The following is a 20758-nucleotide window of genomic DNA, read 5'->3' on the forward strand; positions in this document are numbered from 1 at the left end:
AGAATTAAAGTATAATAATACGCAAATAAAGGAATACCGATCATTACGATCTCATTTGAGAAAAATTGAAATACCACAACTTTTCTAATTTAAAGTACTAGTCCGGCAAAAATGCATGGCCAATTTTTGCACTCTTGAAGACGGTATGGGCTGATATATGATTAAATCGTAAAACGATTAGTTTAGTATCATTATTCTTTACTTTATTATTATTATTATTATTATTATTATTATTATTATTATTATTATTATCATAAACAATATCAGCCTTCGTATTCCTACAAAAGGTTTAAGATTTCAAAAAAATTTTTATAACCGAAATTCAAAATCACTTTCTCCAGTCTGTAGATGCATAAAATATGCCAATTTGATGGGCACAATTTAGATCCTTTTAAGGTTTAGTTTCGTTTTGATTATTAGTTTTTACTGTTTGTACTCAATTGTATTCATGTATGTTTTTGTTATTTAAGATATTATTTATTTTTGTTTTGCACCTTTGTATCTTCTGTTTGTGTATTGTGCTGAACTATAATTGGCCTCTGGCTGTTGTTCAGCACACAAATATTAATAATAAATAAAATAAATAAATAAACAAATAAATAAAATTATTATTATTATTATTTGAATAATTTCAAGGGAAAAATTGTTCCGGGGCCGGGTATCGATCCCGGGGCCTCTGGTTGAACGTACCAGCGCTCTTACCAACTGAGCTAACCGGGAACTCCACCCGACACCGTCTCAACTTTTCCCTTTATATCCACACGACTCGTGTGGGCTGACGAAACGCCAGAGACTCACATCGAGTGTGACTTGGAATTGTGGTTTTCTGTTAACGTACACAGTGACGTATATATTATGCAAATCTAGTCTTTCAGGTGAAAGACTAGATTTGCATAATATATACGTCACTGTTGAGATGGTGTCGGGTGGAGTTCACGGGTAGCTCAGTTGGTAATAGCGCTGGTATGTTCAACCAGAGATCCCGGGATCGATACCCGGCCCCGGAACAATTTTTCCCTTGAAATTATTCAAATCTGCTTTACAGGGAGCTTCACCTGAAAGACTAGATTTGCATTATTATTATTATTATTATTATTATTATTATTATTATTATTATTATTATTACTTAAGTCCAAAAAACTACAAGAAATGCTCTCTTCTGTGTACTCTTTTCTATCACTTCTTGCTTCATGAAATGTGTAATATGGAAGACCATTCTTCAATCTGACATTTTACTCAAAAAATACTTTACAACGAATCCAAAGCTTGAAGTAGTGCGAAATTATGATTATAACCCTTGCCAGAATTTATAATGTGAATTAGCGGAAGAAAACGGAGTAATAAAAATATCCCAATTGGACATAAGTTAGTATATTTCTAATTCTGAAATAAATTTGATAAAGTTTGACATAATTTTGAATTAAGAGCAGGATCTATGAAATCAATTATTTTTGTCCTGTACTTCTGATGCAAATGAAAGCAATGTAAAAGATATTGAAATATTAAATGATGCATTGTTTAAAAAATATTTCAAGGAGTTATTCTTTGAGATATTTCAAACAAAAAAGTTTAATACATTTGCTCGTTTTTACTTCCTTGTCGAGATAAAAGTTGTATTATAAGAAACATTTCATAGCGTGTTTTGGGAAAGCCATTGATTTAATTCCCAACATGCTCAGTCAATTTAAGAGAGTAGTGTATTACGATAATAAAATCATTGAAAGTATGTCAATTTTGCCCTTTAAATGTGCAAAACTGAAATTCTTTCAATAATTTATCATAATATACTGTTCTTCTAAACTGACTGAGTATATTGGGAATTAAATCAATGGTTTTCCCAAAACACGCTATGAAATGTTTCATATAAAACAGTTTTTATCTCAAAAAGGAAGCAAAAAACCAAGCAACACTGTACATTTTATTATTTTTGCTTGAAATATCCCAAAAAATAATTTCCTAAAATTAATAACATTATTTACGGTTCACTCTGCATATTGAGAAAATGCTTAAAATAGGGACACGTTTTTGATATGGCAATGGAAAAGTAAATTAAATGCATTTGATCACTAGAATATCAACTTGAAGCCGGGGACGGACTTGAGAGAAATGTGGTCCAACTTTCCCGACCCAGTGGGGTTCAAAGTTTACTTCTTCAACGTGACCAACCCCGCGGAGATACAGAAAGGAGGCAAACCCGCCGTACAGGAGATCGGACCTTTTGTCTACGAGTAAGTACATACCACATTCTAGTATATACAGTCGCGAAGCTCAATACGTAGTAAATATGCAAACATTAGATAGTTGCTCACCACTAGGATCGCTAATATCGCCTCATTAGAGGCATGCAAAATAGAACCGTCACAGTCTATTGTTTCTAGCACCCTCAAAACTCAAGCTTCGTGACTGTATATAGTAGACTGTGGTACATACCATTCGCCAGGACACAGGTTTCGTTCAGGTAAATGTCGTCGGCCTTTCACTGTTATAGGTCTCACACGACTGCCAAGGAGATAGTGTTTGCATTTCCCCTGGATCGAGTGTTGGATGGTTTTGCGTTGCGTAGTATGGACAGATAACGCAGGCTAAAGGGACGTCAAAGTTAGAGCATAGTATTAGTATACAGAGTGATTCACGAGGATTTACCGTCACTTACGGAGCTTATTTCCGAAGACATTCTGAGCAAAAATTTTCATATAAATATGTGTCCTAATCTCAATATTTTCAGAGTTACACTAATTTGCAGTTGTTTGTAAAATACCTTTCTTTCTTTATTTTTAAGGGTAAAATAATTTTACAGATAAAGAATGAACTATTCAGGAGTATCCTTTCTTTAATTAGCTAGTATTCTGAAGCTAAAAATTTGTTGTAAATTTCATAGTTGCTTCGTATAGAATTTTTTTTAGACATTAAACAACAAAATTACAATTTTCTTATACATTTATCACAACAATTGTTACAAATCATGCCACTCTAGTAAATTCTTCAAGACTGTACATTAGGGTGCATAATTAAACTGTAAAGAATCAAATTCCTAAAGCTGTATAATTTGTAACAATTTTTGTGATAAGTGCGTAAGAATGATGTCATTTTTAGTTATAAATTGAAAAATAAAATCTGTACAAAGCAACTGACAAACATTTTTAGCTTCAGAACACTAGTCAGTCAAAGAAATGATATAATCTCGAGAATAACATGAAGATTAGTCTTGATATAACCTGGAAATTGATTTAGAATTGAAAAACGAGATGACAAATTGAATTTATTTAACTATTATTTACAATTAACGCTAATTATTATAGTAACAGAACATAACCTTCTGCGACAGTATTGGATTTCCAGCCTCCGTGACTTTTCGCTAATTGTCGTTCGATTGCATATCCGAGGATAATCGATACTTGCGGTTTTATAATGGTACAATGGTGATTTCTCATTGACTGAACAACTGAATTATAATGAATACGTGTACTTTAATGAGGTGCATTAAAGGGCTACTACCAGGTGTATAATTACTACATTTCGGCATGGTCGAGCATAAAATTATTTAAAAACTAGAGTAAAAACATTACAATACACTTCTTCATCATTTAAATATCTAAGGAAATACAATTCTTTTTAATATTAAACTGAAATCTAATTGAGAATCACAGTTTAAAGACAGAAAGCTGTATTACACATAACAAACAACGGAGAGTTTTTTAAGAACACAGTTCTAGGAACTGGAATAACAAAAGGTCGCCTATGACGTAATTCTGTTCTTTTTACATTGAACTGAAGGAATTTAAGAAAATCACAGTTATTCAATATACCGTTAACAGTCTTATAGAGTGAAATTTGACTATTTATTAATCGTCGAGATTTTAAAGTTTTTAATTAAATTCAAAAAGTAACTGATTATATGAAATTTGGTTTTTATAAGATGACATGTGATGTTTTTTTTTTAAATATAAATAACGTACAAATATTTTCTGTATCCTTTCTATTTGCATCTGATGGGATTGGAACTGAGGTGACTATATTACAGACGCATACTTTAGCTTACTACTAACTAGAGTTCCATAGTTCCTAGTTCCATAGTTGCTTCGTACAGATTTTTTTTTTCGATTTGTAACTACAAAATTACATTTTATTACGCATTTGTCACACAATTGTTACAAATCACGCCACTCTTGTAATTCTACAAGACTGTACATTACGATGCATAATTAAACTGTAAAGAATCAAGTTCCTAAAGTTGTATGATTTGTAACAATTTTTGTGATAAGTGCGTAAGAATGATGTAATTTTTAGTTAAAAACTGGAAAAACAAAATATGTACAAAGCAATTAACAACACATGTTTTGCTTCAAAACACTAGCCAATTAAAGAAATGGTACTTCTGATAGTTCATTCTCTATTTGTAATATTCTTTTACCCTTAAAACCCAAGAAAAGGGTATTTTACTAACAACTTCAAATTAGTGTAACTCTGAAAATATTGGGATTAAGACGCATGTTTAAATGACATATTTTGCTCAGAATGTCTTCGAAAATAAAACTCCGTAAGTGACGGTAAATCCTCGTGAATCAGCCTGTATAGTCGACTTCCATTCAGTGCAGTTCAGTTTAGTTCATGACAATGCAGTAGACCTATATATGATAGAACATAAGACTAATAGAACAGTCACTCTCCATTTACTATACGAATATTACAAAGAAATCGTACAAAAATATCGCCTTATATTTCTACTGTAGTATCTCAGTCTACAATCTAGAATTTAGTAAAAGAAAAAAGGAGAGAAACCGGCTCATTTTCAAGTAGAACAGATAGAGCATAAATCGCGTTCTAACTGAAGAAAAAGCGGGATAGGATGCATCAGCTGTAAGTTTTATGCGCGAATACGTCGTTGATAGAATTGCTGTTAAACTACAGCAGTGACAACATCTATCCTTTCTAGGTATTATAATGATAACCAGTATCTTCGCTGTACTGTATGAACTGAGAATAAACATGTCGGTTGTTATAGTAACCATCGTGGCATTATCGTTTGCTACCCGTTGCTTATACGCTCACACTGCATATGCCTCGACATTGTGAATTTCATCTCTTCACTCGAATTAATTCGCGGATTTTTGCAGATTAACTTATCTACTACTGATGTTGCTCAATTGAGATTTAAGGCTGGTTTGACCTCACTACGAACGTTCTATCACTTCCCATTCTCGAGTCACATTGCCTCGGCTGGCACGCTACCCGCCAATTCGTACTTGAAATTCTCCCGTCCCGGGACGGGTATTGCTAGTTGACAGTACTCAAGGTCACGTTGGGTACAATAATCTTTCGTCTGTCGGTCTCGTTTACGTCATGCGAATACGTCGTGTAGTTTAGAAATTATAGACGCGACAAAACGTGTCTGAAAATATGTTGATTGACTTTCTAGAATAGCATCATAGTACTGGAGCTACCTTATAGATGTATACACGTCAAAACTCATTACGTATGCGATAGGCTATAATAGTCTCGCACGAAATCATTAAGAAAGTAGCTCAAAAGGAAGGTGTATTCAAGACATAGTGATGAAATTGTTAAAACTAAAACCTTTAAAGATGACAGTCATAAATTGAATGATACAGATCATGTACCAGGGTTCAACTCCTTCGATAGAAACGAAATCCAGCGTGTATCAAATTCTTTTCGAAATATGTGAAATTTTTATTAGAGAAGATGGTCACAATCTTTAATTTTGTAATTTGTCTAGTCCCATTTATTTGTAAACTTATTTGAGCCATATCTAATCATTTCTCGACCATTTAACTAAAAACAAAAATGTAACAACACAAAATACTTTACATACAGAATCAATTAAAAAATTATCATTTATAAGTAGATATTTAATTTTTTACTGATCTTCGTAACACAAAATGTTGAAAATTCGGGATATTGACTATGGAGTTACATAATATTGGGACTAGATCAAAACTGTCTTTTAAACACGCCACTGTGAAAAGGCTTTTCTGCCTAATATTGTAAACCTAAATAAATGGTAGATCTATATACTTTTGTGATTTTTGTGATAATAGCATAGTTCAATAATATAATAATACATATTATATTTATTCAGTGAGAAATTATCGGACCCACACATCATGGTTATCAAATTTGCATAATTGTTCAATCTTGTTGCTGTTCAGTCAACTGTCCGAAGAAAGGTTTGAACCACTTAAGTGACATCAATAAATCATCGCTCATGACGCAACTAAGCCAGGAGAAAATGAGGTAGAGTGGCCAGTTTCCTTCTCCCTTCATTGCATACATCACTGGCTAATGACATATTGCACTTATCAGACTGTTCAATCTTATAAGATTTGAAATTCTGAATAGAGTTTAGAAGGGTATTCAATAGATTTTCAAGCAGATTTTCATTATACACTTTTGTAAAAAAAATTTAGAGGGGTTAAAGAATTTTTTAAGTTTCACCCCACGAAATAATGTCATTTGGATGGTGGACTGAAAAATAACTAGATAAACTGTACGAAAAATACTTGTGGGTAAAATTTCTCTAAGACTGATAAAAAATATCTTATGAATGGCTCATAGAAATAAAACATTTTTTTTAATTTGTTTTATTTATTTATTATTTTGCTAATAATTGTAACATAAAATATAATATATATAGAAAAACTTTAGCTCACCCCTGAAAGAGTAGAACTCGTGCTCAGGGGCGGATTCCTGAATTGAAATTAATAATCATAAAATAAATAAGAAAATCGAAAATACGCTCTTGTATCATCACCTGTTAAAAACACTGGCGTCAGCAATCCCGTGGATTACATTTTTAATCCACTGTAAAACATATATTATATATTACTAAACAGAAAAGAGGCACAATTACATAAAAACATTCTAGACATTAGAGTTAAACTGCAACAGAAAAAGTAATCAATATTGTATGCGCAGATGTGATGACGTAATAACCAGCAGTGGATTACAAATGTATGCCACGCGAGTACTGGATGGTTAATACAATTGTAACTTTTGCATCTGTTGTCTAGTAATTTAGTCAATATTTACCTACAGTACATTAAGATCGGCCCCTGAACACGACATATTGCAACCTTGTCGAAGTCGTAAGTTTACTTTACTATTTCATCTTCATTTGTCCTGTATACCTTTATTTTGGATGCACTTAATTCACCAAGTAACCTGGGCAGGTAGATTACGCAGAGGGTTGGAGGAAATAGGCATGGGATTTATAATCGCGGAACATTGCAGGAACAAGCGAAATGTCTGGCGGAAAGTCAAGACACGCCTGAAGGATATAGACAGGCAAATAACAGAAGGGGAATGTAGGGATAAGGTTGCTCTGGAGATCCAATCGATGATCAAAACAAATTGGGGGGCCGAACTATATCTCTATGGAGGTAGCAAAGATGGTAGACTGGGTTTAATCTGGTTTCGTCTAGGAGCCTGGAGGGCACTTAAAATCGTCAATGAAGAGGGGGCGAGAATATGTCCTCTTTGCGGTAGAGGCGAGACATCACACCACATTTTATCGGAGTGTGAAGCCACAGAAGCTCTGAGGAAACGATTCCTGCCAGAGTCCTTCATTACATCTAGCAGGGGGCACTTGGTGACATACGTTGTATTAAACAGCATTAAATCCTGTGACAGTGTGGGAAAATGTATGGCAAAAGTTCGACAGTTGAGGGTGGAATTGGCCGAGGGGGAGGGAGCCGATGGATAAGGGAAAGATTTATTAGTGTTGCAATGAGTAATATTAACATTGAGCGAATGATATAATTAGGGGATAATGTTTTTTTTACTGTGTCTTTTGTATTTTATTGCGTGTGTATGTTTTTATTTATATACTGTATTACCTTTATATTTATTATTTGGATTATTTGGTGCAGCTTCAACAAGAAATTGAATTGTTTATACTGTATATATATATATATATATATATATATATATGTATATATATATATATGTGTGTGTGTGTGTGTGTGTGTGTGTGTGTGTGTGTCACTGTGCGTGTATGTTTTTCATATCTCCCTTTTATTTTATTTATATTATTTTTGTGAAATTTGGTATAAAGTTAGATTAGTTATAATAGTGGTAATCAATGATAACGGTAGTAATAATAATAACTGTTGTTTCACTATTTTATTATTAGTAGGCATTATTTTCGTTTTGAAGATTCAAACTGTGCATAGTTACAGCACGAATGACCGTGTGAGCTCGTGCGAAGGATCTTGTGTACATGAGTTTGTATAATTTATTATGCATCAATAAATGCACTAACAGCTCTTTTCTGAAACTTTTTAATGTGCCATTGTATTGCAGTGAGTATAAGCACAAGGCGGATTTGCTGGACCACGAGGAGGACGACAGTATATCTTTCAGCAATCGTGACACGTGGTACTTCAACAAGGCCAAGTCAGGAGCGTTGACGGGGGACGAAATGATAACGATCCCGCATATGCTCGTCCTGGTGAGTGGACTCATTTCTCCTCCGTTAGCTTTTGTTTCTGATCCGGTAACTACAACTCTTCCCCATGCTGCAGGGCATGGTGCTCTCCACCGAGAAGGACATGAAGGCCATGCTACCACTCATCACGCGTTCCATCCCTCACATCTTCGGAAATCCGAAGTCAGTCTTCCTTACAGCCCGTGCGAAGGACCTCATGTTCGAAGGTGTGCTCATCAACTGCACAATTAAGGATTTTACAGCCCGCATGCTTTGTACATTGATGCGCGTGCAAGGCAAGGACCTCATCAAAGTTGGCAAGCATGCCTTCAAGTTCTCTTTCTTTGGTGGGGTAAGTGATCAAACTCATGTTTTACATGACAATCATGGAGTATAAAGTCTGAATTCCAGTAGTAATTTTAGAATTATACAAATAATGGACAATATTGTTGTTAGGGCAATTTTATTAATCCAGTTATCATTATCATCATCATTCATGTACAGGGACATCATTTTATTTTTACTTCAATATTGTATCCGAGTTTTTAAATGTACTTCACGCCCACCCCTTCTACTAATGAAGTTCCAACTCTCCTCCATACAGAACCAAGGCCGCATATAGTAAACAGTAATGAGTTAGTGAGTATAGTACGTTCCAGAAATATGTTCGCGTTTTCCAGTGACGAAAGAGCTTTCAATATTGAAACATATTTTAGCACAGGTACTGTCGTCCGTTTCCCCCACCAGCTTCTGTTCTCCCCACTGTAAAGACTAGTGGCTGGGCTGTCTTGGCTCTTTTCTGAAAACATTAATTTCTGTTAGGAATTGGACGTCTACGTAATATTATACAACTGTTTAAAATAACTTAAATAAAAGGAATTCGTTAAGTAATTAACTGTCATGTTATTTCCCCTCTTTCTAAGATCATGCGACAAAATCACTTGGACGGATAGCAAATAACATGTCTGAGTAATTTTATCTGTGCGGGTCGGGCAGAAGTGAAGATTGAATTTACAGTACGTAAGGTACTCTTTTATAGAGTAGATACAGAATTATTTCAACATGAGTTACTAGTACGAAGGACGAAACTGGTAATTGGAATTAGGTACAATAGTCTATAGTGCGATAATATGCACAAAAGAACTGAAGCCTGTACCGAAATGAACGGCCACCATTTTCAAAAACGTGTTTAATATCCATAGTATGATTATTTTTCAATTTAATTTCATTCTCTATATTGTACGCTAATGTGCTGTAGACAGTATATTACACACTGCATAATGAATACGTCCGCAGGGATAACTCAGTTCGTGAGTAAACATATTTATTGTTAATACTGTACTGTATATTGATTGTAATGAAAATTATCAAAATCAAAATCGCGATATTTCATAGTTTACATAAATTAACTACTTTTCTTCCGTCCTATACCTAGTAAAATGATTTGTTTGTATTTACGCCAGTATCATCGAACTCCAGTCGTGAAAGGGGGTAGCAAACGGTGTTTCCGGTTCTCAAATTTAATCCAAAGGTATAGCCAGGTTAATATTAAAAATGTTAGTAAAAATAAAATGATGTCCCTATATAAGTAACGTGAAACTATTGCACTTCATTTCCTCTAGAGATATCGTATTCAAGAGGTTTCCTAATGAGACAAGTATCCGATTTGGCTCCTTTACTTTAATTAACGTCTGATGTAAGAGGCGTGGTGAGAAGTAATTTCACCGTTTAAGAATTAAATTCATTATCAATATATAAATTATTAATTGTAGAGCGACACATATCACAGTCATACTGAGTGACAGTAGCACTACTTTCATTATATAACAACTCATCATACAATACTTGGTACTGTACAGCATTTCTTTGGCTACTACTATTGCACAAGAGAAATGTACAAGTTTTCTGGTTCAAAAATACATTTAACTTTAACAGGACACTGAAAATTCCGATTAAAGTATTACTACAACTCGCTACGTTACACAAGCTTTAGCTACGAGCGTAACTCAGTCGATAGAGGCGGTTTGTCTTCTGATCCGGAGCTGCGCTTGAGCGTCGGTTCGATTCCCGATTGGCCGATTACCTGATTGAGTTTTTTTCTAAGGTTTTTCCCAACCGTAAGGCGAATGTCACATAATCTACGGCGAATCGTCGGCCTCATCTCGCCAAATACCATCTCGGAATCACCAATTTCATTGACGTTCAATAATCCAGCATTTGATAAGCGTCGTTAAATAACAACTGAAAACCTACACAAATTTTCCTCTCGGGAGATTTGTATACCACAGATTCACAAAGAGCCCCTGGAAATTAAGAAACTATTTCGAAAAAGACCATTCACTCATAAGAAATAATTCATGTAAGGGATATAAAGGTACTTAGTTACTTAATTACTGGCTTTTAAGAAACCCGGAAGTTCATTGCCGCCCTCACATAAGCCCGCCATTGGTCCCTATCCTGAGCAAGATTAATCCAGTCTCTACCATCATATCCCACCTCCCTCAAATTCATTTTAATATTATCTTCCCATCTACGTCTCGGCCTCCCTAAAGGTCTTTTTCCCTTTGGCCTCCCAACTAACACTCTATATGTATTTCTGGACTTACCCATACGTCCTATATGCCCTGCCCATATGAAACGCCTGGATTTAATGTTCCTAATTATGTCAGGTGAAGAATACAATGCGTGCAATTTTGTGTTGTGTAACTTTCTCCGTTCTTATGTAACTTCATCCCTCTTAGACCCAAATATTTTCCTAAGCACCTATTCTCAAACACCCTTAACCTATCTTCCTCTCTCAAAATGAGAGTCCAAGTTCCACAACCATAAAGAACAACCGGTAATATAACTGTCTTATAAATTCTAACTTTCAGAATTTTTGACAGCAGATTGGATGATAAAAGCTTCTGAACCGAATAATAACAGGCATTTCCCATATTTATTCTGTGTTTAATTTCCTCCCGAGTGTCATTTATAGGCCTATTTGTTACTATTGCTCCCAGGTATTAGAATTTTTCCACCTCTTCAAAGGATAAATTTCCAATTTTTATATTTTCATTTCGTACAATATTCTCGTCACAAGACATAATCATATGCTTTTTCTTTTCGGAATTTACTTCCAAACCTATCTCTTTACTTGCTTCAAGTAAAATTCTTGCATATAAAGGATATAAAGGTATATATATAAAGGGATATAAAGGTATGAATATAAATAATGTACCTATCTACAATATCATATTCTTAATCTATCGACCCATTGAACTTCTCTTCTTATCATACAGGAGGTGAAATTATATTACAAATACTGAGATGCAAACTAGAGATTAGTTTGGAGCGATTAGAACAGAACTGGAAGTGTTTTATTGCGTTTTGATGAAATACATTACAGAAGCTAATCTTCAACTTAAATATTAAAATTACACAGCCTATTAGATGTCAGTTCATTCGGTGACATATTTTCTTTTATTTGTGAAATAATAATTAAGCTTATTTTATGAAATCAAAAAATCATGTGATGTTAGACAAGAATATGACTACATACAGAGAGGTCACAAAGTGAGTGTACCCCCCATGTACGTATTAGGACACTACGATGGGTGTGATTGATTGATATTGACATTTACCTGCTGGTTTAACGATCCAAGATGAAATTTGTACCATACACATCTATTCATTACAGAAGAATGGGACCTTGCAGGAACGCCTACGCTTGAAGCGGGGCATACAGAATGTCATGGAAGTGGGGCGTGTAGTTTCGTACAAGAATGAGCCTCAGATGTCTGCGTGGACAACTCCCCAGTGCAACCAATACAAGGGCACCGACGGTAGCATCTTCCCGCCATTCCTAAAGGAAGGGGCGCCCATACAGGCCTATGCACCCGATCTGTGCAGGTAATCTTACAATGAAAATCGTCTCCAATTATGTGTGTATGTGTGTATCTAATGCCTACCCACTTCACTTGCGTGATTCAGGTTCCGCATATTGCGGACAGATGCCAGGACTGTGGCCCATTTTCAAGTTGCACATTACTTCGGCGGGCCATGCTATATTATTATTATTATTATTATTATTATTATTATTATTATTATTATTATTATTACTATTATTATTATTATTATTATTGTTATTATTATTATTATTTATACTGACAGAGTTAAGGTCATAGAACCTTCTCTTACACTCTATAGGTCACAAAGTATACAAACAGTGAAATTTAACAAAAAGTTATAAAATAGTACACTATGCAACGAGCCTATAATGGTAGTAATTAAGATGCGAGTACGTTTGTTTATGAAACGAGCGCAAGCGAGTTTCATAATTTTCATACAAGCGTCTTAATTACCATTATAGGCAAGTTTTATACGACTTTTTATGCTCGACCATATTTCTAACTTGAAATTATTCATAAGTATTCATGTTATGGCTATCTAAGTGAAGTTATTTGTCTATGAGCGGAAGTGACCTTCTAAATTGTGAGATGAGCGCAGACGCGAAAGTATTGATTTTTTCCGAGAGACGAATGTCATTGACCTTGATATAATCTAGAGAATAACATGAACATTAATTTTGATATAACCTGGAAATTAATTTAGAATTGAAAAACGAGATGACAAATTGAATTTATTTCAATATTATTTACAATTAACGCTAATTATTATAGTAACAGAACATAACCTTCTGCGACAGTATTGGATTTCCAGCCTCCGTGACCTTTCGCTAATTGTCTTTCGATTGCATATCCGAGAATAATCGATTCTTGCGGTTTTATAATGGTACAATGGTGATTTCTCATTGGCTGAACAACTGAAGTGTAATGAATAGGTGTACTTTAATGTGGTGCATTAAAGGGCTACTACCAGGTGTGTAATTACTACATTTCGGCATGGTCGAACATAAAAAAATAATAGTATAACAAAATCGACACTAAACAATGTGAAAATAATACCATAATAGAAAAAAGAAAGTAAAATACAGATCTAAAGATTGGAATATAATAAAAGCAGCCCAGTTAGTACAATGTATGATGTGTTTCTGTGGAGAGTTATATCTTGTATAGGTAAGTGTAAGTGTAGTGTAGGGAATGGGTAAGGTTGATGATGAAGATAAGGGGCAACTGTCACAGCTTCCAACATGCATATTACGTCACATGTGTGTTAATTTGTTTCTGTTTCTCTGAGCAGGTATGGCATTTATCCATTTTTTTTTACTTTGTGCACGTTTTTGGCCACAAGTCGTTTGTGTTAGTTTTTTAAGTTTTCTGAGTGTCATGGCAGATGTTCTGAGAAAATATTTAGGATGGATTAGTTCCTAAATATGATGGTGAGATTTTTGTGACTCTCTAAGATCTTAATTAGCTATATTAATGTTTATTATAATCGCATGACATGGATAAGAGATCAGAAATTGTGGCTATATTACATCTTTAGTTACTTAGGACAGTGAATGCATAATTATTTTGCAGGTTAAAACAAAAGAAAATAAAGAAAACTTATCTCATGAAATTGATAAATTTGGCCACTGAATATTATATAACTATTCAATTTACCAAAAATCCTGATGTAATACAAGAAAACCGACTGCAGATTTGGATTCAGGACACCTGAAATATTTTATGTTACATCTCGAAGTTCTTGCAATGACAGGAAAGTCAAAACTTGTTGCCCAGTGACAAATTTTGCAGGAATGAATGACTAAATTCGATATTAATGCTTTTCGTATTACACGGTGCAAGCGAGTAGGGCCGGATATTCGTTTATCAGGTAGAATGTCATGTTTATGTAATAATCGATTTCAAAATTCACATTTATTTGTGAAAGTATTATCTGATTCCAGAGCGTTGGATACACAGTATGCGGGTCCCACCGTCTTCAAGGGAATCAAGGGAAGCATTTACAGGGCGGATTTTGGTGACATGTCCTCTGACCCTGATCTCAAGTGCTACTGCGCTACCCCAAAAACTTGTGTGAAGAGGGGCGTACACGACTTGACTCGCTGTGTGGGAGCCCCTCTGACGGTGTCCCTGCCTCACTTCTTCTTGTCACACGAAGACTACATCACAGGGGTGACAGGGCTGAACCCTCAACAGGCTCTGCATGAGACCACGCTCCACTTCGAACCGGTAAGCAGCCTACTCAATGAGCAAAGTAAGATCTTGAATTTCAAGCAATCACGATGATTATATGCGTTTTTAGACTTTCAAGGAGAATGTTACCAGAAATAAACTTTTTGAATATTTCATGGTCCCCTGGAACTTAACATTTCCAACTTTTCGGAACTATACTTCATTCCATAATGTCTGACAGAAGTAAACATTGCTGGCAGTAGAAGAGAGAACTATAATTACTCTTCAACCAATGGCAGAGGTCTCTTTACACGTTTGTCTTGAAGTTGGGATGGGATAGAACGCTTCAGACCGCCCAAATTCAAGTCAAGCGTGGAATGACATCTCTGTGCTTCTCTCCTCCTCTGTCGGCAATGTTTACTTCTCCTGTCAGACATTATGAAACGAAGTATACATCCTATATAATCCATCATCAGGGCAAATAAGTACGACCAGAGGGGTTGCCTATTCTGTTGGGCTCGTTACGTCTGGATACTCCAAGCAACTGAGCTATCCCTCCAATCATAGGTTACTATTTGCACTGATAATGCAACCTGTAGTTCCATTGCTTAAACTTTTTGAGTTAATCGTGAGTTTTGAAATTTAATAAAAATAGTTCTATTACATAAATAACATTCATGCTGATCAAACACTAATATGACATACTTTGAAATTCAGAAAAATGAAAATAATATCATAGTCGTTTTTATATTTATTATTGGTATTACTTTCACTATTATTATTATTATTATTATTATTATTATTATTATTATTATTATTAGTATTATTTGGACTGAAGCTGTGTTGTTTCTTCATATTCCTGTCCTAGCACAAGAGCCATTCCACTTCAAATCAATCATGATTTGATATTGCTATCTCCAATTTATTTTACTTTTCGGGCACTTTTAACTCTCAAATAAACTTGATCCTGTATATTTTTTCTAGAAATCTAATTTCGGCCGATATTAAATTACGACATTTTCTAAAAACTGTTTGTACCAATTCCTCGGATCTATCTATCTCGGGATTTGTGGCTTGTCCATTTCTTTCACTGGGCCTGTTAATAATTTCAGAAGAGACCTATATTTTTAGGTTATTGACATTATAAACGAACATCCTGAGTATTTATTAATTATATAAATATGCTTATTTTAATGCTTGTGTGAACTCATTAAACTATTATTGCTGACGTAATTTCTGGCACGAACGAAATCCTATCATTGGAATACTGCGGGTAAGAGACGCTAAGCCCGAGAGTGCACTGTGCTGATGACCGCTGCTCTATATGATAGGAATATGCCCCTAAAGTTTTGACATAAATTTTAGTTACATCCTGTACAAACACCGCACATACATACATACATACATACATGCATACATACATACATACATACATACATACATGCATGCATGCATACATACATACATACATACATACATACATACATACATACATACATACATACATACATACATACATACATACATACATACATACATACGCACGCACACATACATACATGCATACGTACACACACACACGTGCATAACATAACATAAAAGAACATGCATACAAATTCACATGAAAAGCACAGGGGAAAATCTTGATGAGTCCAAAATAATCGATTTTCTGTTTTAGACGTCATGTAATAGCTCAGGTAGTGTAGATTTGTGAAGTTCAACTGTAGGCTACATAATAACAACCTCATTAGTCCAAAGAAATTTTAAGAATGATAATGCAAAGACAATAGAATATAATGGGTCTTGAAACTTTTAATTTGCTCTACTGTAAAAAAAAGTAAAACGTGATTTATCAGGTTTTTCCTCTGTACTCTTCACATGCATTACACATGTACATAATACATATACAGATCTATATGCAAGCAGATACACATTCGTGCATACTTAGTAAGAAGACAAACAGAAAACACTTCATCCTTATCCAAATATTTCAGATCGTCAAACACAACGAACACAAAAGCACAGACGAATCATTGTCTCGAATGAGGATGAAACGTTAGAGAAATTAGATCGTCTTATATTGTGGTTGTATCCTTACGCAACATTTTCGTTGAACATTGCTACCACAGCCGAAAATTGTAAAAATGCGGAAATTAGGACAATACTATAACGTAATCTTTCATTTGCAGCTCACCGGGACGCCGATGTTGGGTTACAAGAGACTGCAGTTCAACATAAAAATCCACAGTGTGAAGCAGTACTCCTTAATGAGGGATCTACGTACAGTCATGTTTCCAATCATGTGGGTCGACGAGGTCAGTACTGTAATAGAACCTACAGCAATTATTGTATATTTTTCGGAAAGCTTCCGGTCAGCAACCAGTAAGGAAATTAATTATCGGAGGTCAGCACCAAATACAGATTCCAACGTACACATTCTCTGTCAATAGAAACTCATAGATTCTATTACGATTGACTCCAATTACTCAAACCACAATACGAGTGAGTGAGTGAGTGAGTGAGTGAGTGAGTGAGTGAGTGAGTGAGTGAGTGAGTGAGTGAGTGAGTGAGTGAGTGAGTGAGTGAGAAGTTGATACATAATATTATGTATACATGATGTTCGCGCGAGCCTGAAAGACCATTCGTGCTATAATTATGCAATTATTACTTACTTACTTACTTACTTACTTACGTACCGGCGTTTAAGGAACCCGGAGGTTCATTGCCGCCCTCACATAAGCCCGCCATTGGTCCCTATCCTGAGCAAGATTAATCCATTCTCTATCATCATAACCCACCTCCCTCAAATCCATTTTAATATTATCCTCCCACCTACGTCTCGTTCCCTCTAAAGATCTTTTTCCCTCCGGCCTCCCAACTAACACTCTATAATTTTGCATTTCTGGATTCGCCCATACGTGCTACATGCCCTGCCCATCTCAAACGTCTGGATTTAATGTTCCTAATTATGTCAGGTGAAGAATACAATGCGTGCAGTTCTGTGTTGTGTAACTTTCTCCATTCTCCTGTAACTTCATCCCTCTTAGCCCCAAATATTTTCCTAACCACCTTATTCTCAAACACCCTTAACCTATGTTCCTCTCTCAAAGTGAGAGTCCAAGTTTCACAACCATACAGAACAACCGGTAATATAACTGTTTTTTATTCTAACTTTCAGATTTTTTGACAGCAGACTGGATGATAAAAGCTTCTCAACCGAATAATAACAGGCATTTCCCATATTTATTCTGTGTTTAATATCCTCCCGAGTATCATTTATATTTGTTACTGCTGCTCCAAGATATTTGAACTTCTCCACCTCTTCAAAAGATAAATTTCCAATTTTTATATTTCCATTTCGTACAATATTCTCGTCACGAGACATAATGGGTATGTATTGTGGGTCCCTATCACCACGGCATGGCGCGTCCTCAGGTTGCGGATCGAGGAGACGGCCTCCAGATATGGAGGGTAGCTGCGAATATATTGAATAAGCAGTCGCGGACAGCCGATGAGGGGTGATCCTCCAGCTTGGGGGTTGGGCGAAGGGCTAACAACCCATCATCTTAAAAAAACAGCTTGTTACGAATCCTTCAAATAAGCCTCGGAATGGGACTGATTCTCTGGCACGACCACAGCAAAGGAATTATGCAATTATTATAGTAAAAAGTTAATAACAAAATAGCAATAATAATAATAATAATAATAATTATTATTATTATTACCATTATCAACATAAATATTACTAATAACAATATCATTACCACTACCATCATCACCATTATCACAATTACAACTAATGCAATTTCATACTAAATTTGAATAAATAATCCAAATAATAAATATAAATGTAAGATATGAAAAAAACAGTTAAACAAAAGAACATACAACTATGTACTTTAACATATGTATAAAAATAAAATAAGATACAATAAAATTCAATTTCCTAGCTTCTCAACCTAATAATGGCAGGAAATTAAATGTAGAATAAGTATAGAAAATGCCTGCTATTATTCAGTTGAGAATATTTTGTCATCCAGTCTGTTTTCAAAAAACTTAAAATTAAAATTTATAAGACAGTTGTATTACCTGTTGTTCTTTATGGCTGTGAAACTTCGGATCTCAGTTTGAGAGAGGAACAGACGTTGAGTGTTCGAGAATAAGATGCTTAGGAAAATATTTGGGGCGAAGAGGGATGAAGTTACAGGAGAATGGAGAAACAGAACGCAGAACTGCACTCATTGTATTCTTTGCCTGACATAATTAGAAACATTAAATCCAAACATTGGAGTTGGGCAGGGCATGTAGCACGTATGAGCTAATCCAGAAATGCATAGAGAGTGTTAGTTGGAAGACCGAAAAAAAAAAAAGATATTTGGGTAGCCGAGACGTAGTTGGAGGATAATATTAAAATGGATTTGTGGGAGGTGGAATATGATGGTAGGGACTGGATTAATCTTGCTCAGGATAGGAACGGATGGCGGGCTTATGTGAGGGCGGCAATGAATGTCCGGGTTCTCTAAAATGCATTTGTAAGTAAATGTATTTATGTACATATAATATTATGAAAACTTAGGGGAGAGTTGGGTAGTATCGGACATCGGGTAATATCGGACAGCCCGTTTCTTTCATCTACCACCATATGGTAGTACCTGAATGGCATGGTTACGTTTCTGTATGCGACATCACAGAAACGTAATCATGTCATTCAGGTACTATCATCTGATGGAAGATGAAAGAAACTCACTGTCCGATATTACCCGATGTCCGATACTACCCAACTCTCCCCTATATACACGTCAAATTTCATTGTAGAAATAGGGTTAAAATTTACCTGAAAATGACCAATGGTTATAAAAGAGGTACCTGTAAAATTATCTGGTTGATATGCTAAAAAATAATTTTATTATGTTTTTTCACCATCTTTTATCTTATCAGAGTAAACAGTATTTTCACTTCTTCTTTATAATGTAATGCTTACGTTGACGTTTTCATTTTCTTCCACAGGGTCTAGAGTTAGAAGATAAGTACGTGAATCAGCTGAAAAGTATTTTCACGATCTTCATGATAATAGATGGCGTCAAGTGGATAATGGTTTTGGTGGGGATAGTCCTGACTGGCATTGGCTTCTTCCTTTTGGTTCAGAAGATGACCGGCAAGGCAATAGTTGCATTGGGACGAAACTCGCCAGAAGTTGCACCACTGGAATCCGAGACTCCTACACTAGATCACCGACAGAGATATTGAACGAACTCGAGTGCACATCGGACGAACAGCGCTACAACATAGAAGAGTACCTTCATAACAAAGTCTTACACAGTGGTATATTGATGTGGTTATCATCATCTCGCCCACGGACAAATTCTTATACTGCAAATGTTATGCTACAATGGGACCAGAGTTGATCTCTGACATTTGTTCAGCATGTGGTTGGCAATCATATGCAGGTCATAAATAGCAAACCCTTGCTTCTGATTTTCTATGAGTTGCTATAGCAACCTTACTCTTCTCTAAAATTAATATCTTATACCATGTTTACACCGAAGGACTTATCGTTTAGACTAGTGCGTCGGTATACGTACCGAAGTATATCAGCACAAACGGCAGATGCTTGGAATTTGTCCCTAGTATGTGGCCAAAAAATATTTCCTCGAAAAACTATCGCGTTGGAGCTCCGACTGAGTGCGCATGTGCGTTTTTATTGCTTTGAGGAAGTAGTGATTATTTTGTTTTTTGACAGTGTTTACCGCGTTTCCAACTGCACGAGAATTGAAATAGTCGAAAGCCAATGCAATAAAACTGATTGGAAAATTTTGTACTAGATTTTTGTGAGATTGTACTTGCAACAGATAGCTGAAAAGCAACAATTCTATACTGTACTCCAACCACGAGAAAGTCTTTGGTGACTGAGATGAAGCGGGGTAATGCTATGAATGATTGTTGATGTCATAAGATGTCATAAGGTCACACACAAGGGTACTCGTATCTGTATTGGCTAGCTCTCACAGCACAAACAATAACAATGATACACACACACATATTGATACTACCCTAGTTACAAAATTAGATCACTGTTAATGTCCTGGTCTTTTAATCTCTCCATACAGGAAATAACATATGCAGGAGAGCGCATGGTTTTTAAACTGACGTTATAACAGTAATATCATCTATCTACTTCGCTCCAATAGATGACGCAATAGTAAGCACATTCCTTTCACGGTTGATCTCCTGGTCGGAGAACAGTATAGAACTG

General features: G+C 35.4%; 1 protein-coding gene across 1 annotated transcript in view; it reads left to right on the plus strand.

Annotated features, from left to right (window-relative positions):
- The window catches only part of LOC138708553 (uncharacterized), a 77660-nt gene that overhangs the window by 10975 nt on the left and 45927 nt on the right, over nt 1–20758 (plus strand). Inside the window, exons 3-9 of the mRNA XM_069838668.1 lie at nt 2071–2228; nt 8320–8467; nt 8541–8795; nt 12123–12334; nt 14277–14562; nt 16695–16820; nt 19513–19701. Coding sequence (XP_069694769.1) covers nt 2071–2228; nt 8320–8467; nt 8541–8795; nt 12123–12334; nt 14277–14562; nt 16695–16820; nt 19513–19701 — 1374 coding nt within the window. The remainder of the gene's footprint in view (nt 1–2070; nt 2229–8319; nt 8468–8540; nt 8796–12122; nt 12335–14276; nt 14563–16694; nt 16821–19512; nt 19702–20758) is intronic.

Source organism: Periplaneta americana, chromosome 11, assembly GCF_040183065.1.
Source record: "Periplaneta americana isolate PAMFEO1 chromosome 11, P.americana_PAMFEO1_priV1, whole genome shotgun sequence".
Lineage (NCBI taxonomy): Eukaryota > Metazoa > Arthropoda > Insecta > Blattodea > Blattidae > Periplaneta > Periplaneta americana.